Genomic DNA, 20,362 nt, shown 5'->3' with positions numbered 1-20,362 from the left:
AGTAACTTACTGAGACAAACATAAATTGAGAAATTTCTTACTGTTGACCATGAAAGTGAAACAGTCAGTTATTTTACCAGCAAAATGCGTTTATTTGGGAAAAGAAGAGGAATTGCAATTTGAGACAAGCAAACTATCCTGAGTCACAGGCAGGTCCAGAGAACAAAGGAGAGAAACACCTAGTTCACAGAGGAAAAAGGGCTGTGGGAGGGGCCGTTATAATAAACAAGTCCATTGGAGTAAACTGAGAGTTCAGAGTATAGTGGCTCTTTATTGGCTGAGTTGTTACATCTCTCGCTGGCTGGGCTGTTGCCAGGCAAGGAGAAAATCTTCCTTTCCTCTGCTGGGGTAGTAGAGTAGAGGCATTTCCCTATTGGGAATGCAAGGTGTTTCTTGTTGAGTGGTAGGGTGTCAGAGCTCCCCCTTCTGGCCTTTGACTTCATATTAAAAGAGATCTTTTATTCAGTTTGACCACAGGTACAGATCTGTGGATACGTCTCTGGACACTTTAAAAGTAAGGCAGCCAGTTATTTTTTCTACCAGAAAATGAGTTTATTTGGGAATAGGAGATGATTTGCAAGTCAGGATAAACAAGCTATAGAGAAAGCCACAGGCAGGTCCAACAGCAAAGGAGAGGGACATTACTTTATAAAGAAAAAGGACGAAGTTGGCAGGGTTGTTTTGAACAAAAGTCTGCCGGAGGAAGACGAGGAGGGTCCAGGCTGATGACGGTGTTTCATGGGCTGAATTGCCAGGCAAGGAAGGAAATGTTCCTTCCTCCTGTTGGACTGGTGAAGCAGTATTGGACTTGCCAGGTGGTACGTCTCCTCCTGTGAGGTCTGTAACTGACCAAGAGTGGTAGTGAGTGAGGGCTCCCTGTTCTGGCCTCCTGACTCCCATTTTAAGTGAGATTTTTGTGTAGTAATTTTCACACTGCAAAATACATGGTCGGTAGTCTCAAAACTGTTGAGATCATGAACAGCAAAAAAAGATCAAAGATCAGAGGGGTCTAGGGAGATAGGACAGCTAAATGCAATGTGGTGTCCTGGATTGGATCCCCAAACAGAATAAGATATTGGTGGAAATGCTGGTGATTTTTAAATAGACTCTTCAGTTTAGGTAGTAGTATTTTATCCATGTTGATTTCTTAGTTTTGAAAAATGTACCATGGTTATTTAGAATGTTAATATTAGGGGTAGCTGGGTAAAATCTATGTAGGAACTCTCTGTACCACTTTTGGAACTGTTTTGTAAACCTAACATTATTACAAAATAAGAAACTAATAATTTAAGGGCTTTCTGCTTGGTAAACAGTTTATTAAATTAAGTCTTCAACAATAATTTTTATCTTTATGTGGTTGCCTCTCTTAATGTAATAGCAAATAGATGTATTAATGAAAATACCCACTCTTTTTTCTTTATTATCAATTATTGGATTTATTCCATAGTAATACTGAGCGCCAAAGTGGAAACACTTATGCTTTCCAACTTATATTTAACTCATTTTGACATTTTAATAGAAAATAGCTGTAGTCACACAAGATGGGTATTACGGTCAGTGAGTGTGTTTCTGTGTTTCCATGAATATTATAAGGCTTCATTTGACATCATCATGGCTCCTGAGCTATGAGCAATGAAGTGCAAAGCGCATAGGGGAAAGCATTCTTCTGTAGGAACGAACCAAGGCCATATTATCAGGGATCTGGTCTCAATTCCATTCAAAGAGAGTTTTCCTACTTTAACTAGGATTCTAAATCCATTAATAAATAGGAGATAAATATTGAAAATCTATATACATCCCACTTTGCAAATGATACTTTTATTTATCTGCTCCAGTCCCTCAAATTTCTACTCTGATTCATGTAATTTATTCACTTCTACAATATTACTGCTATTGCAACTACATCCACTATCAACCATCACCACTTCTGCTAATAACAAATCTAAAAGTTTCTGTCTTGGTCAGCTTGACCTGCCATGACAAAATACCATAAGCTAAGTGGCTTAAACAACAGACATTTATTTTCTTATAGTTCCGGAGGTTCGAAGTCCAAAATCAAGGTGCCAGCATGGTCAAGTTCTTGGGAGAACCCGCTTCCCATCTTTTAGATGGCCACCAGCTCACTGTGTGCTCACATGACTTCTTGTGTGTGTGTGGGAGCACAGGGAGAGAGAGAAAGAGCAGGCTCTGTAGGGTTTCTTCTTACATGATCACTTATTCCATCCTGAGGGCCCCACCCTCATGACCTCATCTAAACCTAATTACATCCCAGAGGCCCCATCTCCAAATACCATCACACTGGGGGTTGAGGAATCCAACATGAGAATTTAGGAGGGGCATAGTTTAATCCATAACAGTGTTCAAAACCCAAGAGTTTCAGATAATAGTGTAAGGGCTATGCTTCAAACACATATTCTGGATACTTTCTGTGAGCTCTCTTATTAAATCCTCAAATAGCAAGTTCATTGATCTGAATTTATAGAAAAAGAAGTTAGATCTTAGAGAAGTTAAAATAATCCCTGCAAGACAAGACATTTAAAACAGCAGAATGTGCACTGAAAATCAAGATGCTCTGGTTAAAACACTATTTTCTGTATTCTAGGCATTACAATAGAATACCCTCAATTCCAATACAAATGTGTGGGATTTACACTAATGACTGAAATGACTCATTCTGGGCAAAAATTAATTCACACTGTATTGTGGAAGGAGTAATTTTAGAAAGAGAGTAAACTGATGAGGGTTTTTTTTCTATTTTTTTCAGCTGTGTGTTAATAAATGTAAATAGCCATATTGGTTAAGAATATCCAAACCATTGTGAAATTAACAGTAACTCACTTGCATTCAACACAGTATTTAGACGGCTTGTTAATAGTATATATAACAATTCCCATAATTGTTAGAATTATTTGAAACCTTTAAAAATATGTTGGTACAAGCAATGATTTTTACAATATATGTAAATATCCACAGTGGCAATGGATGTGCTGAGCAAAGTCTATTTCTAAGAGTATTTTATCTATTTTGGATTGTACCACCGTCTGTTAGTTCATGACTCCTCTGGAGCCTTACAGAGGCATGAGCTTTGTATATTTTATTTCTATTCACTGTCACAACAATCCTATGATACAGGCATTATTTTCCCACAAGCTAAGAGAAGGATATATGCTCAGAGGGTTCAGTGACCTGCCCTGAGTTACATGGCTCTCACAAGGGGCAGAGCTGGAATTCCAAGTCCAGTCTTCCTGGTCCATAGTCCGAGTTTCAGAGATCATCAATATATTCATTTTTATTTTTAAAAATCCTTGTATGGTGGTTTAATTGTTCTGGCTGCAGAATATTTGGATCTGAATATTCTGGATCTGAATTTTGTTAGAATTATGTGTCATTAATAAAACAAATGTCCTTACATATGACTTCGGCAAATTGCACCTACTTCGCAAGTTAAAGGAGACAGAGAGAGGAGCTGACCATGTACAGAACCTACTGTGCACTAGGATGTGGGCCCATCTTGGAGACTCTTGCCCCTGTCCCATGAGGTACCCTTCTCCACGAGACATTAAATAATTTGTCCAAGGTTACACAGCTAGTAAATGGCAAAACCATGATGTAAACCCATCTGTTGGATTCTAAAACATTGGGTGAGGTCATTGTGAGGACGTTATTATCACCAGTTGGCCTGAGAGCTGGACCTCACCCTACCCCATCCGTGGAGGATACCTTCCACCCACCCTGCCTGTAGGCAGAGCCATTTCAAACACACGGTCTTGAGAGAGTGATGTGTTGTTGAGATCCTCTGGACTGAATGTGTGACTAAACCCCTCTAAGGCTTCTCTACGAATTTTTAAGATTTGGTGGTGGGGGCAGGGGTTGCTGAGATGTGCTTGTCTTGTGGCTACCCAAGACAAGACTTGTATGTGAGCTCCCTTGCTCCTTAAACTTGCCGCCTACCAACCTGGGGTGGCCTGCCTCAGTCTTGGGTATCTCCTTGCCCTCTATGGAAAGGGGCCAGTTTCAGATTTCGCCCAAGGAACTCCCGAATTTGCAAACTAACACAAAGCTTTATTCATTTTCCACTGTACCAAACCACCTTTTCTTATAAGTTTGTGTTTTCTAAATGTATTACTTTAAGTTTACTTAAAATATAAAGACCTTTTTAAAGTTTAAAAGGCAGAATCTATAACTCTAAATAAACCCACATAGAATTGAGTTAAAGCCAAACAAACCATATGCTGATATTATATCATAACCAGCATTCACAGTGATTTTTAATAATATTTTACCGTGGGGGTGCAGATCAGTAAGGGGCCAACAAGTAAATAACTAGCTGGAACACAGTGTGCTAAAAACAAGTGTGTAGGAGGAACAGCAGCAGACCTGGGGGGTAATTTAAGACCTTATTTCCAGATGTGTGGTTAGGAATCACATCACAGAGGAGGTGCATCTCACTCCAGCTAGAGAGGAGAACACACAGACGTGAGCCAGAGCTCAGGGTTATCCTTCAGATGCTTTTTGAAGCTAATAGGAAGAAGCTAAGAAAGGTAGCAAGAGTCAAGTGAAAGTGTGTGCATTGTTATTCTGTTGATTCTGTTTTTATGAGAGGACTTCTGTGTTAAGTATTCTAAGAGTGCCTTTTAACATGGGAAACACTGTCTTCTAGTGAGTAATGAATGATGAACGCTCCAAAGAAATTATATTATCTGGCCAGTCTTAGAAAGAAAGAAAGAAGAAAGAAAGAAAGAAAGAAAGAAAGAAAGAAAGAAAGAAAGAAAGAAAGAAAGAAAGAAAAGAAAGAAGAAAAGAAAGAAAAAAAGAGGGAGGGAGGAAGGGAGGAAGGAATACAGTATAGCAATTTTGCAGTTTGACCAAAGAAATAGAAGAGAAATACAACAATCAAGGTCTCCTGAGTTTTCCCTCAGTGCATTCGTTTATGGCTATAGACAATATATACTCCAACAAAACTGTGCTAAATGTTGAAATTTAAAATTGTGGCCACTTTGCATTTCTAGACCTTTCCAATTACTGAAAGGAGACTCATTTTATTACTTTGCCTTACGTACCTGGGGAGGGAGGGTGACAGAGGGGGCATCATGTGACAAGCTCAAGGTCCAATATTAATTAGTCCTATAAACAAGGGCAGAGTCCAGGAATGACGGCATGTGTGTGTGGAATTAGTGGTCCTGCTTTTTTTTACCAAAGCTGAAGAGATGTGTGTTCAGACAGAAGTGTGTTCAAATCCTGCCACGGTCACTAAATCCTAAAATGGGGATAAACTACCTCATGTAGTAGGTATGAGGATTAAATATGTATGTAAATGTTTAGATGTATTGCATATAATAAGCATTTAACAAATGCTAGTTACTGAAAAAATATGAAAGGGTAAGGCAGATGTTTCCATTATAAAAACACGTATCTTCCTGCTTTCTAAATTAAAAATGAATATTTGGTCTTTTAAAGTAAATTAATCCTACAAGGCAAGTTAATTTTTAAATGTGGTGATTTTTGAAAGATAGAAAATTGAGCATTATGAAAGTGCTTGATCTTATAAATTGTGACTGCATTATCATGGAAAACAGAGAATCGCCCTGTCACTGGCATGCTGAGATAAATATTTTATATGGTATTGACACCAGATGATCCAATCAGATTAAAGACCATTGATGAAGCTAGCACATTGAAAACCTCATAACATAAAATCTTTCCACAAAAAAGTCATTTTTATAATAAATGTTATGTTTTTTAAAGTTCACTGTAATTTTAATGAATAACCTGGTTAGGACTCAAAAACTGTTCTCTCTGTAAGTACATTAAAAGAAAAAATTCTTTCCAGTGGATTAATTGAATAGATAAATTCCTGGCATTACAAAACTCACGCGAAAAGATAGATAATCAGATTTCTTCATTTGCTTTCAGATTTTCAGACGATGCTGGTTGGTTTTCAAGAAGGCTTCTAGTAAAGGACCCAGAAGGCTAGAAAAATTTCCGGATGAAAAGGCAGCGTATTTCAGAAACTTTCATAAGGTAAGTCACAGAGTTCGGAATCGCTAGGGAATAAGTGGACCCTTGGCAACAACTCGTGGAGACATTTCTTTTGATAGATGAAATCTGCGGGCAAAAATGCATGACCAGTATAAAATGTCCCTGTTCTGATAAAATGCAAAAGTTATTTTTCTCCTTTCTTTTAATCATCTGCTGTAAATGCCAGTGGTACCTCGGCAAAATGAAAGACTTATTTTTATTGCTACTTTGCGAGATGAGATGACTCATAATTCAACCACATCATTTCCCAACGTGCTGAGTAGACATTTTCCCTCTGTTCAGGTTAATTGTGCGTTTGTTACTTTGATTTAAACTGTGGGCAATATTGAGGAGATAAAACTTTGGAGGCTGGTGTTAGCCGTACTAACGACTCTGCTAATGTGTGTAGTAGTTGCTGTTTATAGCTTTAACAAGAAAGGACCATCAAATATGCTGATGTGTAGGATGTGGCCATACATTCTGTGAATGAAATATCAATTTACTAAGGATTGAAAGTGTGTAGGAAATAACCCTAGAATGATGTTAAATATGCCGCCTAAAGTGGTCTTCGGTGATACCAGCAAAACGCAGTGAAGTATTTGATAATTACGTGGAGAATTCATGGACAGAACTCAGAATTGTGAAGCGGTATGATTGTTTGTTGACGAAAGGCCTCGATAAAGCTCCATAAAGACTCTAATTCCTCATGGTTGGTAATATAGAGTAAGCTACCGTGAATTATGTGATGATTTTGTGGAGTTTATTGTATGTGATATGTTGTCTAATTCCTCCTTTTATTAAAAACAGAGTGCTTGCCAGGGGTTGGGGGTGGGAGTGCTAAACGGATGTAGCACAGAGGGTTTTAGGACAGTGAAATGGTCCTTCACAACAGCATCATGGTGGATGTATGTCATTAGACATTTGCCCAGATGTGTAGAATGTACTATACCGAGCATGAACCTCACTGTAAAATATGGACTGTGGGTGATTATGTTGTGTCAAAGTAGATTCATCAGTTGTAACAAATGTCCCAGTCTGCTGTGGGATGTGGATAATGGGGGGGGGGGGGCTGTGCATGTGTGGAGGCAGGGGCTATAGGGACATCTCTGCACCTTCTGCTGGATAGGGCTGTGAACCTAAAACAGTCTAAAAAATAAAGGTTATTTAAAAAAATAGATTTTTCTACAACACGTACTAATTCTATTACACAAATATCTAGCCATCATTTATATTATATTTGAAACTCTATCTGAGGGCTTAGCATTGGAATTCTTTATGAGGGATTCTATATATTCTGTATATTAATATAGACTTGCTATCAGAGAATCCGAGTTCAAGTTCCTGTCCAGTCACTTACTAGCTTATGGGAGTTTGGTTTTCTCATGAGTATGTATTACATTACATGTCTCCTTTGAACACTGTTTGAGATAGGGTATCAAAGAACAAACAGCACAGTGGTGCCTATTCTAATTATATGAAAAATTATATGACGTCTTAAGTTTTACTGGTATTTTGTATCATGGTTATGATCATGGCAATATTTTTAAACCTGATTTAATGAAAAACTACAAAGTTGTGAAATGTGAGTTTTAGTTTTTGAGTAAAATTCTGAAAGACTGAGCACACTGTATACTCTGGATTCCTCATCAGAACCCCTGCCCGCTGGTCAGTGGTGGATGCTGGCTGGATGCTGTTCGAACACTCATGACTCAGACACAATACTCAAGAAGGAAAAAGATCATCCTGGAAAATAGATTGTGGAGAAAGATCAAGAATCTTAATCACTTGTGTGTGTGTGTGTGTGTGTGTGTGTGTGTGTGTGTGTGTGTGATGAGAACATTTAAGATCAACTCTCTTATCAACTTTCAAGCATATAATATAGTATCATTAACTATAGTTACCATGCCGTACATTAGATTTCTGGAACTTATTCATTTTATCCTCTAGCCAGTGGTGATGGAGATACTAACTAATCTTGTTTTAGTAATCATTTCACAATGTACATATGTATCAAAAGATCACATAGTATACCTTAAGTTTACATAATGTTATATACCAATATCTCAATAATAGAGCTGGAATAAAAAAATCTTAACAACATTACACAGTGGGTAGGATTGTAGGCTCTGGAATTGAGCTCCCATATTTAAGAGCTGGGTGTACTTGCATACACTACTTAATTTCCATGTACTTAATTTTCCTCCACTGACAGATTAAGATTATAATAATATAACAGATTATAACACAAAAAGTGTTATTGAAGGAATAAAATAGTACTATACGTATATAATGAGATTAAATATAACAAGCTGTTATTAATTAATTAAATTTTATAGCTAAGTACGTAACTACTTACCTGGCATATAGTAAATTGCAGTAAATGTTAGCCATTTTTAGTCTAGGTTAGATGTGATGGTGACTTGGGTGAAGATGTTAGTGTTGGAGCTGGAGGTGGAAGGACACATTTTGGATATGGTTGGTGAACACTGGCAGGATGTACCTCAGGATTAGATGGGGGTGTTAGTGAAAGGTATGTGGGACTCAAGGAGATTCCTGAGTTTGGGTTTGAGCAAACAGAAGAGGATGGTGTGATCCATGAAGATAGAAAAGACTAGAAGAGTGAGCTTTGAGTAAAAATCACAAGCCTTCACTGATCGGATGTAGAAGAAATGGAAGAGAGAGGAGTAGGAGTTGCTGTCTTTCCAGACTGGGTGACAGATGAGTGGTCATGCTGTCACAGAGACAGGGACCCTGTGCGGAGGAGACGTTTTCAGTGGTGAAGAGAAGTCATTCTCAGCATGTTAGATTCGGTTTCTTTATGGTACATCCAGATAGATATTTTCATTCAACAGTTAGAACCACAGCCAGACTGTAGTGCGGAAGCCCAGGAGATCTACTGAATGGTGATGTTAAGGTGGGTGTATATTAATGCCTCTCTGTGAAAGCTTGATCAGTGCAAAATAAAACTCTTTCCTCTAAAAGACGTGGACTTTGGTACCAGCCTTACGGGGACATTCAGGGTGTTTTACAGGTATTTCAATTCTAAGTTTATCAAGAGTTACAAATCAAAAAAGTTGACACTTGACTTAAACCCCAGCTAATCCAAAAAATGATAGAAAATTACGAAAAGTGGCACTTGAAAGAAAATGCTAGTGAAATAAATGTTAAAATACTAAACAGTAAAATTTAGAGTAATTATTGAGACTGCTTAACTAGAACTTCCCAAATGAAAGTTTTAACAATTCTAAAGAGAGAATTGTTTATGTTACCAAAAAGAAAACCATGAAAAATACTGGCATTTGAAAAGGGGAAGAGGAGAGAAGACAGGACCTCAGAGGCTGTGTGGCCTGCTCTTCCCTGAGGCTGCCCCTCCCTGTGAGGACGCCACCCGAGAGGTCAGATGGCATTAATTTGTCCCAGCCCTAAACAACCAGCCATCAAGGCAAAATAGCAGTCACGAATGCTTGTGATATTTTTATCCCGACATATATATACTTTCGCTTCTGTAAAATCAGAGTGAACCATCACTTCCCATGGCTTCTTCCATTTGTAGAATCATGAATCCTTTTTTTTTGAGGAAAGCTGTAAATTTCTCAGCTCCCTCCGGTGCTCAGGTAGATAAAGGAAGATCTCCTTATGAAAAAGGCTGATATATTTAAAATCTTTTTTTTTTCCTTTGAGCAATTAATGGTCAGTTCAAATCTTGGATCCCCAGAATTGGGAAAAAAAAATCTTCATTTTCAAGAAAAGCTTAAAATAGACTAGTGTGGATTTCCCCAGTTGTTGTATTTATTAATTATTAAGTACTTTAAACTTGTTATTGGTCAGTTATTTTGATATGCCCTAAAATCTGCTATAGTCCTCAATAGCAATAAATCAAAATAATCAAATGAGTGAAATGTGTCCAACCTTAGTGAGGGACTTATGAAAAATAGCTAAGGACAGAATTATTTCTTTGCCAACTTTTAACTTTGTGCTATGCTCTGTCTGGAGCATACGTATTGTAAAGCTTATGAGTATTAATGGTAACATTTAGACATTTGATATGTTTACTGTGAGAGAGATCTTGCTGCATAAATCAATTCTTATATGAAACTGCTATAAAATGGTATATACTTTTTTTTTTTTTACTTCTTGGTAGAAAGAAATTTGAAATTCAAATCACTAGCTGCCGAAGGAAGTTATTAAAAATGCATTAGGGTTGAAAATGTAGCTGTATATAATTGTCATAACAGATATTCAAAACAAATTTATCCTCAATGAAAACTGAACTAAAGCAATTTACATAGAATCAGCTAATAAATTTTCCTTAATTTTCTAAGCAGATGAAAAAGAAACAGTTCATAGAAATTTTAATAAAATAAATATGAGTGCTGTCTGTAGGGAGGAAAGTATAAATAAAATCCCTGAGAAGGATGAATGAAGATGGAACGATGTGGATTTCCTATGAGGAGGACTACATGATGCCAGAAAAGCAATGCCTGTATGGGGACCAATCTTATTTCTAAATCCCCTACAACCTGACACTGAAAACATCATTTTGTTCTACCTGCTCTACTCCTTTTTGGAGTTGTCAGTATTTATCTTCATGTGAAGCAAACACCTGCGAAATTTGGGGAAAAGATGAAGACATCCTTATGAAAAACAGCCACCTGGAAATATATCCTTAAAGATAGGAGCAAAACCATAGTTTAGTGTGTAAACAACACATGTGAACGGTGTGTTATGTTGAACGCTTTCATTTTGATTTCAGTGGCTCTCTGCTTGGATGAGCACACGGTCGGTGTGATGTGAAGGGTGTTCAAAGGTTTGGTGTCTCTTAAAATGTCTGCTGGAAGGTCCCAGAGTGATAATCGTTCACAGTAGGGTATCTTATTCATTTGTTCATTCATTCATTCATTCATTCATTCATTCATTCATTCATTCATTCATTTATTCATCCAACTGTAATCTCTTATGTTGAAGAGGTCTTAGTTGTTTTTTTTTTTTTTTTTTTTTTAATATAAGCTCCTATTAACACACACCTTGGTTCCTGGGACAGTCACACGTTAACCCATGATCATTTCTTTATTGTTTTATTCATACTATCTGGTCACATGCTAATGACTCAGAAAAGATTCAAAGAAAGGGAATATGAAAAGTTGGTTCTTATGTAGGATAGAAGGAAGGGGTAAAATGCCCACAGCATGGTATGTCACCTTTGTAGTGTCTCTGACAGAGATGGGTGGGCCTTGGGAATGGGCAACTCTGAAGTCAGAGACGAGCAGGAGAGATCAGGTGGTAAGACCCACACATGGAGGGCATCAGCAAAGTTATGATTTCAAGATAACAGGGAACTTCCAGAGTTAAACTTGATGTTTGTAATATTTGAATCAAGGTCCATTATGATTTTACAATATCTAAGATATCTCCAGTAAGCATCAGTCTGTTCAGGTTAAGGATGCCACGGAAAATAGATCACTTGGCAATCAGAATTTTTGTTCATAACCTGTGGCCCCATAGCAGATATCTGTTCACTGAAAAATAAGGAATCGGACTCTTAGAAAATACCCATAAGACTGGGCTTGACTTAGAGTATATAGAAGTATGATTTATGTTAGCAAAATTATTGTCTTTATTCGACTTTTTAAAACTATCCAGTTGTGTGTGAGGCAATCATCCTTAATGGTACTACATCAGAAAAAATGGTAGTGTGACTTAAACAGTATCTTTCTCTCACTCTACTATCCGTAAAATGTAAGTAATAGCATAGCTCACAAGATGAGGTGATAATTTCATATACGATACTACATAACCCGTAAAACAAGTGTGTTTGTACAAGTCATTTCTGCCTCAGATTTTGCGTCTTTGAAGCCAGGGAAATAATTCATACCAACTTTAGAACAATTTTGAGACCAATTTGCTTGATAAAGTAACTTGTAATTTCCAACATGTCATTTTACATGGTAAATCAGATAGTAATTTGAGAAATAATATTCAATAGCACAACCCCGTTATGACTATTTCCATCATTTGCGAAGCATTTTTACATTTATTTAATGGATTTAGATCCAACACTCTTTATTATTTCAGAATACCATCAGTACATTTTGGGTTTAAAAATCTCTCTTTTACCCAGCGTCTGGCTAATTGTGCAGTATCTGACAGATGCAACAGGAGACGTGCTTATTGTACAATGTTCACTGAGGATAAATTGTTTTTCTGTCATTAATGGAAAATTACATATTATTCCACAAATAATGAATGCATATTCATTTACAACTTAGGATTTGAAAAATATTTCAGTGAGAATTATTCTTGAATTAATACTTTTACCTCACCATGAATATCTATCTAGAAACTTTTATTTTGTAACGAGCAATGCTGTTTCATATTTACTTAATTTATATAATATTTTAAAATATTAAGGTCTTTATACTGCTAATACTTCTACAAAAAACAAAGATAGAATTTGAATATGCCATCAATAGTCCAAGAATACAAATCAGTAGCAGCCATTAAACTGATTTTAAAGATTAGAGAGCAAGTTCTTAATTTAGGGAACTGTGGGTTTTGAGATTCAGTGGAATTGCTTGTTTTGATGATAACGGATGCATTTGTTCTACTCAGTGTCATTGTCACACATAATGTGACCTCCTGAAGAAATGGCGGAATTCTTGCTACGCAGTGTCCAAGGAAATAAGATTTTGTTTGTTTGTGTGGTTTGCTTTTTTGTTTTGAGACAAAGAGAGAATGAGAAAGAGAGATCATGTTTGCTTAAAAATGCAAATATTTTCTCCTACTTCTCCTTTTCTCTATCTTTTAATCGAGTTAATCGTATTACAAATCCAGTGTACTAGAAAATTAAATTTTAACCTGATTTGCAGTAGCCTGGAATTTTCCACTAATCCTTTCTATCCTCTTGTGAACAGATTGTCTTGGTGTAAGCTTGGGGCTACCATGATATGTTCCTGGTCTTAGAGCTGGTACAGCCACCTCTGATAGTGGTCCAAAAAGTCAACTTTTCTTTTATTCCATTTCCGTTTTGCAAATAAACTAATGTGGTTGGACCCATCATTATTCCCAAAGGTTGCAGTTCCATCCCAAACAATAATTATAGTACAGTTTTCATTTTCTATTGTTGTACAACAAATTACTACAAATTCAGGGGTTCAAAAGACACCCGTTTATGAGCTCACAGCTCTGTAGGGCAAAAGGTAGAGTATGGCTGGTTTCTCTGCTGGGGGTTTCATGGGCCCTGAAGTTAATTGCACTGAGTTATCTGGTGACTCTAGAGAAAAGACCGCTTCGAAGTTCCTAACGTAGTTGGTGATCTTAGTTCCCTAGAGCTGCAAGACTGACGCCCCTGTTTCTTTGCTGGTTGTCAAGAAGGGACTGCTGTCAGCATGAGGCTGCCTGAAATCCTCGATATCCTTGGTTCTTTCCCTCTCCAGCATGGCACAGGCACAACAAATTTTCTCAAGCTTTGACTCTGCCTTGTCTTCTGTGACCAGCTGGAGAAAAAAACTCTGCTTTTAAAAAGTTCCTGTGACTAGGTCAGGTACACCTGGAGTCGCTGTGCTGTGATCTGACTTTAGTGGTGTATCATTTAAATTTGGGGGGTGGGTTGTTTTATTTTTAACTTTTGTTTTATTTTTAATTTGGGAGAGAATTTTTTAGGTTGGTAAAGTGAGACAGCCACTTCTCCTTCCTGGTGTGTAGGAGGCCTATACATTAAAAGCATGGTATTTGAAGTGAAGCGTGATGTGACTTCGACATTTCAAGCATGGGGTTTAATTTAATTAATTGCTAATTCAACACCCATTTGTAACTCACTTCTTGCTTTTCCATCTCCACCATAGAGATGAAAAAACTAGATGATCACTTTTTTTACACTTCCTGCAGTTAGAAAGGTACATTTCTGGCTAATGAAATATCAATTTAAGCCTGCTAGAAAGTATAGAAAGGATTTTGTGTTCTGATATGGCCAGCAATGTCCCTTATTCCTTTTTCCTAAATGGAAAGCATGATGGTTGGAAATGCAGCAGCCATTCTGCACCCATGATGAGATGGGCTTAAGAGAAATGTAAAGAGAAAGACAAATGTTTGGGTTTGAGATGCTTCCTCTAATATCATAAACCACTGGACCAATACTAATAACTGCCTACTTCAGACTTCTTATGTGAAAAAAATACGTCCTGTTTGTTCAAATCAGTGTCTAGCAAACTTTTATCTGTAAAGGGCTGGATAGTAAAAATTTTAGACTTTCCAGATCCTAAGGTCTTTGTTGCAATTCTTCAACTCTGCACCATGGTACATTAAATAGCCAGAGACAATATGTAAACAAATGGCTACGGCTTTGTTCTGATAAGACTTTGTTTACATAAACAGGTGGTAGACCACATTTGGCCTAGAGGCCACAGTTTATATCCCTCGAGATTTCAATCAATGTTTATTGGGTTCTTCTATTACTTGAAACTATATATATTTTTAATTTTTCTTTTAAGCAAAAAATAGTAATGCTGGATATTATGTCTAGATGCTATAAGTGTATAGATAAACCTTAGCTAAACATGATTGGTAGTTAACTAACGGATCCCACCTGGAATTGGTCATAAGCTTAGGAAAGTAACCATAATCTCCTTCAGCTTTTTTATATTCTTTGGAATGATGTATATAAATGATCACACCAATACTCTTTTCCACTCTGTGTCCGTTACTAGAGGAACATAATTGGGCCCATTAGTTATGTTAAGTGTTATCATATACCAAGCCATAGACAGCCAGGCTAAGACTAATTCGGAGCATAGGTAAATTGTAATAGGCATGTAATTGTTAATAGTGGTTGACTTGCTAGAATTTCACACATCATGCAGCTGACTCTTTTTTGGGGGGGAGTGCATTTTCCTCCCTCCTTCTCTCCGTCCCTCCTTCCTCCTTCTGTTTCGGGTATACTAGGACTTAGCTGCAGGCTGAGTTAATTTTATTGCTTGATGGCTGCTATCATCATCCCTTTCTGTAATATTTGATCGATCTGTTTTATTCCCATCCTTAACTCCATTTATCCCCCTCCTCTATAGATAATCATAATATGTTTGATGGGAAACTGTAGGATTCTTATAAATGGGTACTGTTGATTTCTTGAACATGTACTGCATTGTTAATTCACTTCAGTACTGTTGTATTATAACTTTCTGTGTTTCTTATTTTTATTCATGCTGCATTATGGCTTTTAAGACCTATTTGCATTTCTATGTGTCCATTTTGCCAGTTGCTTCTAACTGCTACATGATACCCCATAGTTTGCATCCATTATATTTTACTTTTCCATTTTCCTGGTGACAGAAACTAGATTGCTAGAACTTCTCATTATCTCAAACAATACAGTAATTAAGATTTCTGTACTGTGCTTTTATGACCCAATGTGAGAAATTTTCTAGGATATATAAAAAGAATGAGATCATTGTGTTAAGGATACATGAATACTTAACTATGTATTGCCAGATGACTTTCCAGAACGCATCTCCATTCTTCACATTCACTGGATGTGTTAGGGTTCTGTATTCTCACATTCTCATTGATCTTTTCCATTATTTATTGACTTTTCCAAATCTGATGAGTATAAAGTGATATGCAGTTGTGCTTTAGCATGCATTTTTCTATTTCCAGTTAATTGAAAAATTCTCCCTATGTCTATTTGCTTTTGGGGTTTATTCTTCCAGGAATTCCCCAGTCATATCGTTTGTCCACTTTCCTACTAGAGCTCCTGCATTTTTCTTGCTGTTTTGTGAGTATTCTTTGTCTATTCTAAATATTAGATTACTTTACTATTAGACATTGTAAATAATTTCTCACCTCTGTCATCTGTCTATAACTTTATGGAGTCGGCACGAAACCAATATTTGCAAATTTGGATGTTTCAAACTTTTCATGAGTTGGGCTTCATTTGGTCCCTTCTTTAAGAAGTCCTTACCTACCCCATATGTCATGAAGATATTATCCTACATTTTATTCAGTTAACATTCTAGTTTTGCCTTTAATATTTTTGCCTTTCATCTATCCAGTATCCAGATTTGGATATGGAATTAAATTTTTTAAAATACTCGGGGTGAGTTTTCATTAGTCCATATTAAACTTTCTGTCCTCTCAATTATTATGGTGGCATACATTACACACACATTTTTCTCTGATTTCTGTATTCTGTGCTACTTGTTTGTTCCAACACCATTATGCATCTTGTTTTAAATTACCATGGTATCACACGGTGTTGGGACATTTGGTAGGGCATTTGTTCCCCCTACACACTCGGTTCTCATTTTCTGAAGTTACTTTAGCAATTTGTCTCAGAACATTTAATGCCCTTTTTTTACTCAGCTTCTCTTTTAAGGTTTAAATTTTTCTCCACAAAATCCCTCAATACTTTATAGTTTTTCTTGTTCTTGTGAAGGTATTATTTTATTTTATATTCTAATTAATGATTACTAGTGTAGAGAAAGCCTGTTGGTTTTTTGTGTTTACTATCATTGACAGTATTTTTGAATGCTTTTGTTGTTTTGAATAGTGTATTTTTCTGTTGACTCTGTTAGTGTTTATATGTCAGTCGTCATTGCATGCAAATATTGATAGTTTCATTTATATCTTTCCTTGTCTCTTCCTTCCTTTTTTTTTTTCCTTTCCTTATTTTCTAGGATTTTCTGTTTATATTAAGGCAGTGATAGCATACTTTGCCATGTTTCTACTAACAAATGAAACGTGTCTAATGCTTATGTATGAAGTAAATATTTTTTGGTACTTAACCTTTAAACAAAGAAAATTCCTTTCCATTCTTGATACAGCCAAGAGTTATTTTCTCACAAAAGATGTTGAACCTAATCAATGATGTAATTTTTTATCTGCTGAAGTAATCATGTGATTTTTCTCATGTAGTCTGTCAGTTCTGAGAAATATATTTGGACACTTTCTGATGTGAACTATACTTTTACTCCTGAAATAAACCTTACTTGCATGTTGGGATTTGTTTTTCATTAGTAAGTAAAATGTAACCATATGACTTTTTTGTATTTTTCGTATCTTATTTTGGAATCAATATTAGCGCAGACTCAGAAAGCAAAAGCAGGTGTTTTGCTTATATTTTTCTCCTGGAATATCTTGCAGAGATATCTTGCAGAGAATATCTTAATTAATCATTAATTAATCATACCTTGCAAGTTTGGTAAAGCTCAATTATGAAGGAGTCTAGAAATGGACTGTTAGCAGATGAGCTATTGTTTTTTTTCAAGTTTTCTAACTTTTTTTCTGCCACCTTTTTGGCATTTTATATTTTTCTAGATATTTATCCTTTCATCTATGTTTCCCAACAAATTAGTATTCATTTGTTTGCAAGCTTCTTGTTAATATACCAATATTTAATTCTTATTATGAAAGCTTAGGACTTTAGCATGGAGAGATTGAGATTTATTAACTGTAAAAATTTTAAAATTAGTAAAATACCCATCTTCTTTTCTTACTAGAAAAATAAGTATTCTCTATACTAATAAAATGATAGTGAATAAGGTTAAGTAAATAAGAAATAATAAAGTTAATAAAATAAACATTTTATTAAACCAATTCCTAAAATGTACCATTTTATTCTTAAAAATAAAACCTTTGACTTAGCCATAGAAGATTAGTAAACTAGAATTATTAGTAAATTAATAAGAAAGGAGAGTGCAATTTATTGTCTAATTCATTTGAATCTACTTTTAAAAAGTCTGAATATTAACTTTCACTTTTCAAAATAAAGAAATTTATAGAAAGAAATTGAGCACTTAAATAGGTAGCTTATCTCAATTGTCATGACAGTAAATTGATAAAAGGTACTTTAAAACTCAAAGTAACTTCAGTGTATATGCCTTTTTCACCTTGATCTTTTACTCATATTTTAATTGGGTTATTTGGGGGTTTGTTTTTGCTCTTGAGTTACATGAGTTCCTTGTATGTTTTGGATATTAATCTCTTAACTGGTTTGCAAATATTTTCTCCATCTGTAGATTGCCTTTTCATTTGTTGATTATTTCTTTTGCTGTGCAGAAGCTTTTTTATGTGTACCATATGATTTCACTTACATGTGGAATCTAAAAAACAAAACAAATGAATAAACAATCAAACAAAAAGTAGAATCAGACCTATCGATACAGAGAACAAATCAATGGTTGCCATAGGGGACAGGAGTGGGAGGATGGGCAGAAATGGGTGAAAGGGAGTGGGAGATACAGATTTCCTGTTATGGAATGAATAAGTCCCAGGAATAAAGTTACAGCATAGGGAATATAGTCCATGGTATTGGAATAGTGCTGCATGGTGACAAATGGTAGCTACACTTCTGGTGAGCGTAACATAGTGTATAGAGTCATTGAGTCACCATGTTGGGTACCTAAAACTAATGTAACATTGTGTGTCAACTATACTTAAATTAAAAAATAAATAAAAATAAAAATATAAGTGAAAAAATACTTCCAAACTCACTTTATAAGTCCAACATCACCATGATACCAAAACCAGACAAAGATACCACAAGGAGAGAGAACAACAAGCTAATATCTCTGATGAACATAAATGCAAAAATCCTCCATAAAATACTAGCAAACCAAATTTAACAACACATCACAAAGACTACATACCATGTCCAGGTAGGATTTATTCCTGGGATGCAAAGTTGGTTTAACATATGCAAGTCAATCAGTGTGATACACCACATTAATAGAATGAAAGGTAAAAAACATACAGATGCAGAAAAAACATCTGACAAAGTTTAACATCCAATCATGATTTTAAAAAACCCTCTCAACTAAATAGGTATAGAAGGAAATCTCTTTAACAGAATAAAGATGTTTATGAGAAGGTAATAGGTAACATAATCAGTGGGGGAAAACTGAAACCTTTTACTCTTAAGATCTAGTACAAGGCCGGGATTCCTACTCTCACCACTTCTATTCTAATCTGCATACTACTAAATACTAGAAAGAGCAACCAGACAAGAAAAGAAATAAAAGACATCAAAATCAGGAAAGAAAGAAAGAAAGAAAGAAAGAAAGAAAGAAAGAAAGAAAGAAAGAAAGAAAGAAAGAAAGAAAGAAAGAAAGAAAAATTATTTGTTTGCAGATAACATGATCTTATATGTAGAAAGTCCTAGACTCTATTAAAAAAAATCTTGGAACTAATAAGTGAATTGAGTAAAGTGACAGAGTACAAAATCAACATACAAAAAATCAGTTAAATATCTTTATACCAACAGTAATCTCTCCAAAAAGGAAATCAAGGAAACAATCCCATTTATAATAGCAGCAAAAAGAATAAAACACTTAGAAATAATTTTAACCCAGGAGGTAAAAGATCTGTCATTGAAAACTATAAATCACTGATGAAAGAAATCGAAGAAGATGCAAATTGAAATATCCTGTGTTCATGGATTGGAAGAATTCATATTGTTAAAATGCCCATACTACCCAAAGTGATACACAGATTCAATACAATCCCTACCAAAATTTCAATGACATTTTTCACAGAAACAGAAAAACAATTCTAAAATTTATATGGAACCATAAAAACCCTGAATAGCCAAGCAATCTTGAGAAAGAAGAACAAAACTTTAGACATCTTATTTCTTGACTTTGAATTATTTTGGAAAATATCGTAATTAAAAGCTATAGTAATTAAAACAGTATAATAATGGCATAGAAACAGACAAGTAGACCAATAATAGAACCGAGAGCCCAGAAAAACATGTGTATGTTTTTATATACATACATATATGAATACATAATATTCTCATATATAATATAATATATAAATTATATATATATAAGAATATATAAAACAAAGTATATATCGTCAAATAATTTTCGACGCGAGTGCTAAGAACACATAGTGGGGAAAGGATAGTATCTTTAATAAATGTTGGGGAAACTGTATATCCACATACAAAGGGATGAAACTGAATCCTCCTCTTAGACAATGCACAAAAATCAACTCAAAATGGATTAAAAACTTAAATGTAGAACCTGAAACCATAAAATTCCTGGGAGAAAACATAGGGGAAAAGCTACTTGACATTATTCTGGGAAATGACTTTTATGTTTTGTTTTATTTTGTTTTGTTCTGTTTGGCTTTGTTTTGTCTTAAAATGACACCAAAACCTCAGGCAACAAAAGCAAAAATAAATAAGTGGGACTAAATCATTGTATTCTTTACCACCATGGACTCACCCATATAAGTAAATACACAAATACATATGCTAATTTTATTTTTATTTTACCTAAGAATGACCGTGATGAAATAAGTAAAAATGGTTACTTTTATGAAATCTAGATCCTTAAGTACATCTTTT

The 20,362-nt window shown here is 35.4% G+C and overlaps 1 protein-coding gene across 2 annotated transcripts in view; it reads left to right on the top strand.

Annotated features, from left to right (window-relative positions):
* Window positions 1–20,362, top strand: part of DOK6 (docking protein 6) — a 359,455-nt gene that overhangs the window by 98,987 nt on the left and 240,106 nt on the right. For both annotated transcript variants that reach the window (XR_015727578.1, XM_045790250.2), the window contains exon 2: window positions 5,914–6,021. Coding sequence is in view for 1 of the 2 variants with exons in the window: in XM_045790250.2 (XP_045646206.1) it covers window positions 5,914–6,021 (108 nt within the window). In the remaining variant the exon portion in view is untranslated. The remainder of the gene's footprint in view (window positions 1–5,913; window positions 6,022–20,362) is intronic.

Source organism: Ursus americanus, chromosome 19 (genome assembly GCF_024610735.1).
Source record: "Ursus americanus isolate L20-20 chromosome 19, mUrsAme1.1.p, whole genome shotgun sequence".
NCBI lineage: Eukaryota > Metazoa > Chordata > Mammalia > Carnivora > Ursidae > Ursus > Ursus americanus.
This window is presented reverse-complemented; position numbering and strand designations above follow the sequence as displayed.